General features: G+C 38.7%; 1 protein-coding gene across 2 annotated transcripts in view; it reads left to right on the plus strand.

The window, feature by feature from the left end:
* LOC124262457 (methionine--tRNA ligase, mitochondrial-like) overlaps positions 1 to 12,479 on the plus strand; it is a 43,521-nt gene that overhangs the window by 1,299 nt on the left and 29,743 nt on the right. For both annotated transcript variants that reach the window (XM_046696964.1, XM_046696963.1), the window contains 3 exons: positions 2,276 to 2,391; positions 7,430 to 7,501; positions 12,144 to 12,230. In XM_046696964.1, the coding sequence (XP_046552920.1) occupies positions 2,276 to 2,391; positions 7,430 to 7,501; positions 12,144 to 12,230 (275 nt within the window). The remainder of the gene's footprint in view (positions 1 to 2,275; positions 2,392 to 7,429; positions 7,502 to 12,143; positions 12,231 to 12,479) is intronic.

The raw sequence follows: 12,479 nt of genomic DNA on the forward strand, positions 1-12,479 counted from the left end.
ACCATGTATCATACCATACCATACCATACCATATCATGCCATATCAAATCACATATCATACCATATCATATCAAATAACAATATGAGTAAATACATTCTATGAATTATTATGTTTATTTCTTAGAGACAAATACAGTCATCAAATATATTATCAACATCACAGTCATTAATCCACGTTTCGGTAAGTCCAATAATATCAAAAGTTTTAATATACATGAGGAACTCATTATCGGTAAATTTAGATGATAAGCCAGACACATTCCAAAATAGAAATGATTGATGTTAAAACTCATCAGTTGACGCGGTTGACTGAGCAGAGGGTGAGTGACGCGCCATACAATCACTATGTGGATCAGTGTCAGTAGTTAGACCCTGGCCACACCCCTGCTTATTAAGTCATTACAAATACGGTAACACAGTAATATTACGATCATCAGTTGACCAATAGTTGAAGGCAACTGAAAGGGCATATGTAGAATTACAGTAAAATGTTGTTTCTGCTTTTGTCTTACGCCTGAGTGTTCCCTTACTGTGTTATTCTTGAAGTATGAGGGCATGTAACGAAAAAGATTACAAATGCATCATGGTATACACGTCTTAAATTAGCAGTATATGAAACCATTTTTTTATCAGTACTTATAGTGCTGAGACGACTGCAGTGACCTTGATGCTAGTTTTTGTGTCACATGCCCCTGTGCATAGAAAATGTATATATTTTTTACAGAATCAGAAAACTCTATTTAAACTGAAAAGAAGCCCAAGTATGCTTGGCGATCCAAACCTGAATAAAATCTACCTGGACTTGTTTCATTTCTAAGGGGTTTTGCTTGACAAAAAGGGCTGGATAAAAGGGAAAATAGGGCCTAAAAATATGTTGTGGTTACGACTACCCAACTGACCCATGAATTCTGGTGCCAATCTTATTTTTGTCACAGGTATGAATGAAATAAGTTTCAAATGCCATCGATTTTTCCTGGCACCGTCGGACATTGGCTATTCTGATAGAGAAAGTCAACATAATGGCCACAAGCACGCAGTCTGAAACTTGATGCAATAAACAATTACACATTGATAAATGTGCTATTAGTTCGTACTTCTGAAAAAAATGCAAGAAAAAAATCCTACCTACCTACCCTAAATTTTAAAGAGGTGTGGAACCACAACATTTTTTTTTATTGGCCTACCGTGGTTCATGCCTGAGAGACAAAGTAGGATACATGGTTTAAAAATGTAGAAAATGTGTTATATGACGTCATTTTACATCAGCAATGATACATCCACACTGAACACAATGTGAAAATTGATTGCACTTTAAAAACATTATTATCATTCTTTATGAGCACAATTTCAAATAGCATTCTTTCTTTAATTTGTTTGTTTTTTAACACCAGTGTTGCAATTTTCTAGCTATATTACTGCAACCTGTACATAATCAAACATGGATCAGGCAGTTAGGGGACTGATATTTTAGTCAAGGTCCTCACTGTTAATACAATGTATATGATAATGTGCCGTCAACCAATTCACTGCACCTGACCACTCAACCATTTGGTCACCTCCAACAACTGACCCATGAAGATCCAGGTTAGAATTGGTCTTCAGCAACCCATGCTTGTCAAATAACAGGATCGGGTGGTCAGACTCGCTGATCTGGTTGACACATGTCATCTTATCCCAATTGCCTAGATTGATGCTCATGCTGTTGATCACTGGATTGTCTGATTATTTACAGACTGCCACCATGTAGCAGGAATATTGCTGAGTGTCCTGTTAAACAATGAACAAACAAACGCACAGAATCTTCAACAACCAGACACCCATGAAGGTGCGGGTTAGAATATCGATCTTCAGCAACCCATGCTTGTCGTACGAGGCGACTAATGGGATCGGGTGGTCAGGCTTGCTGACTTGGTTGGCACATGTCATCGGTTCCCAACTGCGTTAATCGATGCTCTTGCTGTTGATCACTGAATTGTCTGGTCCAGATGCGATAGATTTACAGTCCGCCGCCATATACTAGTAGCTGTAATATTGCTGAGTGTGGCGTAAAACTAAACTCATTCACTCACTCACTCCAACAACCAGAATCAGTTGCTGGGGATTGACTTATTCTAATCTGGAATTATCATTGGCATTCCCACTTCTCTTTTTTTATAAAATAAGTTTTCTTCTAGCACACCTAATATATGTATGGGTGTCTGGTTGGGTACTAAAAAAATAGGTTTCTGCTTGGCTCGAGTAAAATTTTTCAATGCGATGCTGCCATGTGTTTCAGGGCCTCATATCGGTCACCTGTACACAGTTCTTCTGGCAGATGCTCATGCTAGATGGAACAGACTGACAGGCCGAAAAGTCGTCTTCTCTACAGGGACAGATGAACATGGCCTCAAGGTAAAGCAACCCTTTTTGACTCGCCTTGACATTGCCAGAATCCAAATTTTCTGCAATGTTCTCAAATATCATGTCACATAGCAGAGCACAGCACAGTGGATTGACTTGACATTGCCAGAATAGACATTTTGTGCAACATTCACGGCACAGCACATTATTATGCACTCCAAAATATTTTGACTGTAAGCATGAACTTGATACAAGCATGTAATTTATGTTGGTGTCCCTTGCTCTTCATATTTTCACCTTAATATTGCGTCAAATATGCATGATTTGAGTGTCAGGGTGAACCTTGTTTCTGTAAAATATGTTTCTTTAAGAGACAAGATGTTAGCCTACAAAATAACTTCAACGACGTTCTCTTCTGATTGGAGTATAAGGGATTTATTTATTCTCCGACTCGAAGATTCATTCATCTCCTTGACAGGATACATTGTATTTTGTAAAGATCATGTTTACCCTATTGGGTATCAACAAATGGAGGTGAAGTAATTGTATGTTAATATCTATTACCTGGGTATTACTGTAGATAAACTGAATTTGGAAGACCCAAACAAGCAGGCTGTAGAAGTGGGTTGGCTTATATACGGGTAACACTTTCGTCAGCTGTTTTCTGGTGACCAGTAAGAAAATGACATCATATCGTTTCGCGGGAACAAACAAGACAAAATGACTTTGTCAGGGAAGACGTCATATTTGCAGTTAAACATCACTAGACAAATTTTTGGCCTTTTTTGTTTTTGCTAGGCATTGTCTTATATACAGGGATGAAGATTACTGTGTGTATTTGTCTCATATATAGAGCCAGAAATAGCAATCAGCTGTGCACACGTTTCCTGCGATCTTAGCCATAAACATAGCCAATAATATAATGGCATGAATCTTGACGCATTGATCGGTAAAATATAATATTTGGGTATATGCCTTTCACTGCCACAGAGAAGAAGTATATTAGTTTGCATAATAGTTCGAATAATGATTCACAGTTAACAGAAACATTATTGTAAAAGTACTTTTAAGAATATAGAAATATTTATTTTCTTCTACCAATTGATTGTCAATATACATGTTCACAATGAAAACATTGTGAATTGTTAAAGTTTGATTATATGGGACTGTTTGCACTTGCATGTGTTTTTTTCAGTTATTTACTTTTGAAAAGATGAAAAACACATGTATGGTTCATTGATTAAAAAACCCACAATGTTGCAAAGGGCATTTTGAAAAGGTTGTTCAAATGACTGGTATGAAAAATTAAGATGGAGAAAAACGTCTTGGAAATACAAGTGGATAGTATTTACCGTCTGAGCTACTTCTTGTCATTTATTACACTAATTAATAAATGTATTAATAAATTAGAAATTACACTTATCGTGCATATTAATGAAAAGGACAGCTTCAGTGGATAAGTGGACAGAGCATCTGCCTGGAGAGTGGACAGTCAGAGGTTGGGCCATGTCACATCAAAAGATGGTAAACTCACTAACCCTAATTGCGTAGAACGATGCATGATGTTGATCACTGGATTGTGTGGGCCAGACTCGATTATTTACAGGCCACCGCCATATAGCTGGAATATTGCTGAACAACAAACAAACCAACCTTGCACTCGACAGGTTGGGGAGGGAACAAGGAGTGGTTGGCGCCATATTACCACACTGTATCTGAGTTGGGATTCCATGTTACCCTGAGTCATGGTGCAGAGGTACAGATAAGCTGAATATCTGGGTACATTATGCAGGTTGGGGAGGGAACAAGGAGTGGTTGGCACCATATTACCACACTGTGTCTGAGTTGGGGTTCCATGTTGCCCTGAGTCACGGTGCAGAGGTACATATAAGCTGCGTATCTTGGGACATTATGCAAATATTTATGTGAAAACTCAGTTCCTATTAAGTCTATTGCATACAAGTATGCTTGAAGTTTTGTCAGTACTCAGTAAATTTGATCTTACATGCATACAAACAAAAATAGATAAAATAACTGAGAGATTCTATTTCAGCACTTGAACTCGTCAACTTGCAGTCTTTCTTATCGTTTCTCATAATACAGATCAAATATAAATAACAAACACGTAAACCAACATATAAACTTTATTATAGTTTTACAATTAATGGAAAATGGAAAAATAACCAATTGAGTTTGAGTGAGGTGGGTACAATTTATTTGGTTACTCAAAGGAAAATAAGGATACACATCTGGAATGAACACAAGCGAGTGCATAACTCAATAACCAAATAGTTATCTGTACCTCTGTGGTGTTTCAATTAGGGTTCACGGTTAGGTCCCATACTGCCTACAGTTCCAAACTGCCTACACCCCAAACTGCCAACAAAAACATTGTAAGCAGCGTGGGAAAAGATTTTTTGCCCTGTAGAATAATGGAACAGCCCGAGTATCAATGAAGAAGGGGTGCTTCGTTTGGAGTAAGGGATAATTAGGGGGATTATATTAGTATATATCTGTGCATCTACTTCTGTGTATAGTATGTTTTGAGTCTTCTCAATGCGTTCAATTCATCACTTATCAAGCAGGAGGACATCAAGTTTTCTTTGCTGGGTACGATATCGCCTCAACGTCAGACGACAGACCACAACACATTGGAAGTGTGTACATTCTGTATGCAAAGGCCGCTGTTCTACAACTGGAGACTTCATGAAATCAACAACTGTACGGATCTGGACGCAGTATGGAAATATTGGCCCGCGGACTAACAACCACCTTGAGGGGTGGCACCTGAAGCTGAAAAACCTTATTGCCAAAGCCCACCAAAACATCTACCTCTTCAACTGCAACATCAAGAAAATCGAAACTGTAGACAAACGTGCTCAGCTCGACTATGGTGCCCTCCCCAAGTCACGCAAGCCTGTTTACAGAGAGCTCGATGCGAGACTTCTGAGACTGAAGGAGCACCTCCAGAGCGGCAGAAAAATGCCTCTTCAGTACCTTGATGCTGCTGGACATCTCATCAAGTTTGCAAAATGATTGTCAGTTGTGTGTAATTGTGAAACAAGTAAAAGACTGTAAAACCACTGAAAGACTGTAAAACCTATCAGTTTTTCATGATAAATCCATGTCTCCATGTTATGTCTGAGAATTCTCAGAATGAATAAAGATTTCCTACCAACCAACACTTGTCATTTTTTTAAACTTCTGTAGGCAGAGTGGGAAGACACCATAGAATTAACCAGCTAACTAGTCAAGTTCATTTTAGCAGGGGTAGAACAGGTCATATCGGTGTATTCACTTCCTGATCACTGGACTGTATCATGTTGTTTTAACCTGTAGGCAGTTTGGAACTGTAGGCAGTATGGGAATACACCGGGTGCACTATGAGACTGTCATTAGTCTGTCATTAGGCCTGAGAAAAATTAATGTTGTGGTTCTGATTACCCGACCGACCCTTTAATTATGGTGCCTACCCTATTTTTTTAAGCAGAATGAATAAATAAGCTTTCAGATACCGTTGTTTTTTCCCGTCACCGACAAACATTGGTCATTCTGATAGAGAAAGTCAATATGATGGCTGCAAGCTTGATTGAATAAACAATTACATATTGATAAATATATTATTAGGTTGTACTTTACTTCTAAAAAATATGTTAAAACAAAAAATCCTTCCTAACTACCCTAAATTTTAAAGAGGTGTAATCGGAACCACAACATTTTTTTTTATTTGGCCTTAGACATTCAGGTGTAGACATGACACTATATAAGCGCAATAATCTTAACAAGACGTAAAACCCAATTCCAGAGAATAAGCATAGCTTTAAATATTCATGTTTATTGAGTTCATCCTATTGTTTTGTGAATTTGTTACGGTTTCTCCAGCTGTAAACGTCAGATATGAGAGGAATGATGGATGAGGTTAGTAACTGGGCCCACTGTTGCAGAAACTTTGCTTAATTGCTTAAACTGTAAAATTGATGAAGTTACTTCTCTATTTTCCTGATGTAATATTCTATGGCTCCATCCAACCTCGCAGGTTCACCCAGTTTTGTGTTTATGAGCCCAGGGTACTCTCAGTTACTGTTCTGGAGAGTCATGGGGTCACAGAGTGGGAGCTTATAGTTGTAGCATGACTATTAAGATCTGGGTTAGAATTGACCTTCAGCAACCCATGCTTGTCACGACTAAATTGATTGGTCAGCCCTTTTCCATGCATTGATGCTCATGAGGTCAATGATGGAATTGTCTGTTCGAGAGTCAGTTATTTACTAACTTATTTACTAACTGTTGCCATATTTGCTGAGTGGGCGTTTAATGACAGGCTAGCAACACACTAGTAACATGTAGCACACCTGACTAAAGTCATACTGCACATGCTCAGAAGCCTTTGGTTGATTAGTGAGTGAGTGAGTTTAGTTTTACGCCGTACTCAGCAATATTTCAGCTACATTGCTGCGGTCTGTAAATAATCGAGTCTGGACCAGACAATCCAGTGATCAACAGCATGAGCATCGATCTGCGCCATTGGGATACAATGACATGTGTCAACCAAGTCAGTGAGCCAGACCACCCGATCCCGTTAGTCGCCATTTACGACTGGCATGGGTTACTGAAGATCAATATTCTAACCCGGACCTTCACGGGTCCTGTGGTGTATTATGGTTATAGGTGGGATTTCAGTGTTAGAAGGACATCAACTACTGTCACCCTGAACTTTGAACCGGACCGGAGAATGTTATTTATAACATGCAGTCTTCAGTTTGGATTTTGTGTTTTTGATTGCAACAGCCAAATCTTCTTTGGTCACTCTCAAAACAGAAAGGTTCCTGGGGTAGCCCAATAGTTTAAAGCGTCTGCTCGTCACGCCGAGGACCCATGGGGGCGATGGGGTAGCTTAGTTGTTAAAGCACTCCCTTATCATGCCGAAGGCCCAGGTTCGATTCCCCACATGATTACAATGTGTGAAGCCCATTTCTGGTGTCCCCCCGTCATGATATTCCTGGAATATTGCTAAAAGCAGCGTAAACTAAACTCACTCACTCACAGAGTCACACATCATCATCATCATCATCATCTACTATATTTTCAGATTCAACAGGCAGCAGCCAGAAGTCAGCGATCACCACCAGAGTACTGTGATGAGGTCTCCCAGCAGTTTAAGGTGGAGTTATGTTGTATGGATGTTCATTCATTAATAATTTCCTGGGTGCTGTTGTACAAAGCGATCTTAGCGCTAAGGTGACCGTAACTCCCATGCCTTAACATAGACTTAAGGTAGTCTTAGTGCTAAGGTGACCGTAACACGGAGTCTTAGTGCTAAGGTGACCGTAACTCGCATGCCTTAACATAGACTTAAGGTAACCTTATCGCTAAGGTGACCGTAACTCCCATGCCTTAACATAGACTTAAGGTAGCTTTAGCGCTAAGGTGACCGTCACTCCTATGCTTTAACATAGACTTAAGGTAGCCTTAGCGCTAAGGTGACCGTAACTCCCATGCCTTAACACAGACTTAAGGGAGTACAACAGCACCCAGGCCCTGAATGAGTTTCAGTTGATTCCCAGCATCTCATGCGTTCTGTATGAAGTGTTCTCATGAACTGGGTGTTCACACACTGTGACCAAGTGTCATAGGCTGACCACCCGATCCCGTTAGTCACCTCTTAAGACTAGCATGGTTTGCTGCTGGGTGTTACCAAAATACAAACGTTGAATAGTTGTAGTCATGGATCACGTGTGTGGTCCGGTGGATGGAGCACCTGCCTGGACAGTGGAATGTTGACAGGTTGTCATCGTCCTAGTCATACCAAAAGGGGGTTAAAAGATTGCACTTGTTGTTTCTTTGCCTGGCACTCCACATTAAAGATATTTAACGAGGACTTGTCAGCTCCAAGTAACTGTACTGTTTCCGAGGATGGTGAGTAAACTATCCAGGTTAGACTGCAACATGGTATCTCAACGAGCTAGTACTGTGTGACCAGAATTGGTGCCAACAAGTGCAAACAGACACATTGACACACACAGAGACACACATAAGGGCCTTTAGACTAACAACTAGTCTCTGAAATGAACATATTTCACTGAAAAAAGTTCATAGAAAAAAAAAATATATAATGAAAAGGAGCCCTGAGACTTTCTTCATTTTCAGACTGAGGAAATCTAGACTTGCCACATTTTCTAGACTTGCGTGGGCTTTCTTGGATATATTTGCTTCAGGGTCTGTACGACAGACTAAAGGTCCTTCAGTAGTCTTACTTGTGACTTAAAGGGCAAGTTTACACGAAAATGAACCTTTTTGTCTTCCACATTTCCATCATCAGAAATGTTTGTCAAGTAGATTTATAGCCAAACCATTACAGATGTCAGAAGTAACTAATTTATTTTTTGCGTTATATCAATTCAAAGTTTCTACATTATCCGAGAGTTCTATTTCCAGAATGAACACACCATGGCTTATTTCTCTTGGAAATGACGTCATTGGTGCCCAAATGATAAACGAATGACGTCGTTAGAACTTATTAGACCCATTTCACGTGGTGCAGGTATAGGTGTGGTTCTTGTGTCTCGATGCGCAGGCTACTGTTTTAATCCAACTGTTGCCTGGCCGTCAGCTGGCCATTTGGTTAGTTCCACACTGTTACATTGTACAAAAAGTGTTACCATGTAGCCAAATTTTATAACATTCAACCTGAGTCGGTTGTCTTTCCAACAGTAACTTCTTTCACGGTGAATATGCCGGCATTCTACGTTTGGTACATTCCTATACAATATACAATATATGTCCCTCCTCTTCAACTTTCACTTTGATGTCTAAACCATATGCAAATGCATCACGAAGATACAATTCGCAGTTTTGACTTCTGTTTGAAATTCGTTTTTCTATGATATCATCTGCTCATTGCAGGGCAAATTTAGTGTAAATTATGTGGACTGTAAATCTAGCCAGCCTTGACACTAAATCACCATTCATTGCGCTTTTCGTAATTCATATTATGTCTTAATGATGTTAATGTCAAATTTCACTGGGAGAATCAAATTTTATTATTACAGTCAAATCCCGATGAGTCGAATGCCTGTGTCTCGAATATTATGCATAACTCGAAGTACCTGTCAGTCCCGACCATTCCCTGTTATAGTTGTCATTATTTGAATACCGGTTACACAAATTTGACTCATAAATACACACGATGACTCGAGAAGAAAATTTGGTCTCATGAGATTCAAACAACAGCAACCTTGTATACAGAAGCCGAAGTCAGTCAATGAGAAGTTGATTGGTGTAGCAAACTGATCGAATTAACAAACCAGCGCGGCTCACACCTTTCCGCCTTTGACGGTTGAGTTCAAAAGGCAGATTAGTGATTTTACGAAAATCACTGTCTGTGCTAATCAGACGGGAACTGATAAGGTGCCCCTATTAGTGATAGGGAAATCATTAGATAAACAAATGCTTAGGTGGAGGAATTAGGACTGGATCATCTTTTTCTACCCTCATAGACATACCTATGACTCGAATACATTGATAAGTCGAATTTATTACTTGGTCCCCAGAGATTCAACTCATCGGGATTTGACTGTATTATTTTTAAAACAAATCCCAAAAGCCCGTATCATTGTGATCACCAGTATTTTTGTCGAATGTCCAACATCATTGCTGAACCGAGCATCGCTGAGAATGTTTAGGAAATATACATGAACGTCGAAGTGAACTTTCAGCCATAGTATATATAAAATTGTGTCACACATATGTCTGTTATGTTTTGCCCATTACATCACAACTATAATTCAAAACCATCTTCCTTACATGAATCATTGAATTCCTCATACAGTTCCAAATAAAAAGACAAATGGTCTTTGTCACCAAAACCAAGTGTCTCGGTGAAATCTAGCAAAATATATCAGTGTTGTGAAAGGACCACTCGTTTGAAATGTAAACAAAGACCATCTCAGATTTTACACTGTGTATCGTTTTCTCATACTGTGAGAGATCCGTTCGCCTACCCGTTGAATACACTTGCTCATAAGTTTTAGTACATGCATGGGAAGAGCATCGTAGCAAGAGATAGTTAAATAAAATTAAGTGTATTCCAATTATTTCCACGATTCAACACAATATATCATACTTTCCGTAAGCGTGACGCCATGACTCACGCAAACTCACACACAACGATGACGGCACTTCTCATTTCTGACTATTGCCTTTGATCACGATGAAAACATAAAGAAAATAACAACCAGCAGATCGTCAGAAACTGTAGGACTACTTACATGTCACATTTATGTATATACTTTGCTTGAAACAACGAAAGTTTCCTTAAACATCCTGCGTACTTGTGTCGCTGAACACGCCATTTTGAGAAAGTCGCTTCCCGATAGTGATGTCATACGGACGTCAACATTGTTATACATCTTTCATGAACATTTCTATCTTGCTGCTTACATTTTCAGTTCTAATGCTTCTTTCGTATTTTTACATCCATGTTTTCATGGATTATTGTCAGTATTTACATCTTTTGGCTTTGGGACTAGACAGGAGACTAGTCTAGAATCAGCTGGCACCAATTACGTCATAATCAAAGGGCGGGAACCCTGGCTTGTTTAGCTCGGCAAACATTGGCCTCATAATGGTATAACATTTCAGCACTTATAGCGCGGGTTATACATTCATTGTAAGAAAAATGAGTGTATATTTTCAAACGTTGATATTAAGTAATTACAAAATTCCATTTTGGTTCCCATAAGAAAAAACGTGATTTTTTCGTGTGCACTTCCCCTTTAAGCAATAATTCTGATGTACACCATTGCTAAACTTTAAAAGTACCAGATACATTCTTTATTATGTTTAGACACCAAGTTGTAAAGCTCGATTTAAGAAAGTGTAATCCCAAATATAACATATGTTACATTTGACCACTGTCCAAATGGTATTGTGTAATCATCGTTTTAAGCCTTTAGAACTTGCATGGGGTAAAATGAAACCACAAAATGACGCCTCATATTTAAACCATCTTGTACCCAATGCATGGTGATATTTTCAAGTATCAACTCTGTGAATTTTTCCAAAAATAATTATCATTTTGTTATAATGATGTTCTATATCATCAATACCAAAACTCTAGCCTTATATAGAGTTTCATTTAGAGGTGCAGGTGCAACCTGTTTTGTGTGGTGCAAGGTTATTACCAAAGGTTGCACCGGGTGCAAGCTGGTTTCATTTCCTTAAACTGAGCCTTTAGTTGATGATGAGTATTGAGTACAGTGAGCCATCTCTTCCCTCCTGTCTATAATTACTCATGTTCAGATAATTGTTCAGACAGGAGGATAAATTGAGAGAGTGACATTCCCAGTCCCAGATAGGGTTTTGGTTTGAACATTGGGTTTGATACTGGTATGTGATAGGGATGCCAAGATACATTATCTTTTTCTAAGACAATACAGTTATCAATACATTCAAAACTGTGTTGATATTTAGTTTGAAAGTATCAGTTTAAATATGTTTATGTGTCGTTTACATTTTGCAGTTGTATCATGTTTTTTGATGTTATAAGATTATTTTTCATGCACAAAGTTGGGAAATCAGAACTTTTTAATCTCTGAGAAGCAAAAAGGTTGATCCTTTTATGGACAATTATAAAACATGAAATATTAATTTTCAAAATGTAACTAAATTTATGCAATAATGCCACGAAAATAGCCTTAAATAGGTATTGTGATACGTATCGAATCATGACATGGGTATTGTGATACGTATCGATTATGTATCGTGACATCCCTAGTATGTGACAGCTCATCTGAACATTGCAGGTGCTGTTTGAATCGGCCAACATTCAGCATGACGACTTCATCAGAACCACCCAGGACAGACACCACAGGGCAGTGCAGAGATTCTGGGTAGGGTTGATGTTAACGATGAGTAACTCTCCAAAATGGCTGTACTAGCCAGTTATTACGCTCGTAATAAAACATGTTGGCCCATGAAATTTTAATTTCTGTTTTAGTTCATGTTTAAATCTGCAGAAATCCTGAATTTTTAAATTTAATTTATTTATTTTTTTGGTCACACCAAAGCAAACGGGAGCATGAGCTACTCTGTGATACCTCTGGCTAATGTCATCAGCACTGGACATTGAACACTCAATA

The sequence above is a fragment of the Haliotis rubra genome, unplaced genomic scaffold, assembly GCF_003918875.1.
Source record: "Haliotis rubra isolate DU_JTF1 unplaced genomic scaffold, ASM391887v1 Scf84, whole genome shotgun sequence".
NCBI lineage: Eukaryota > Metazoa > Mollusca > Gastropoda > Lepetellida > Haliotidae > Haliotis > Haliotis rubra.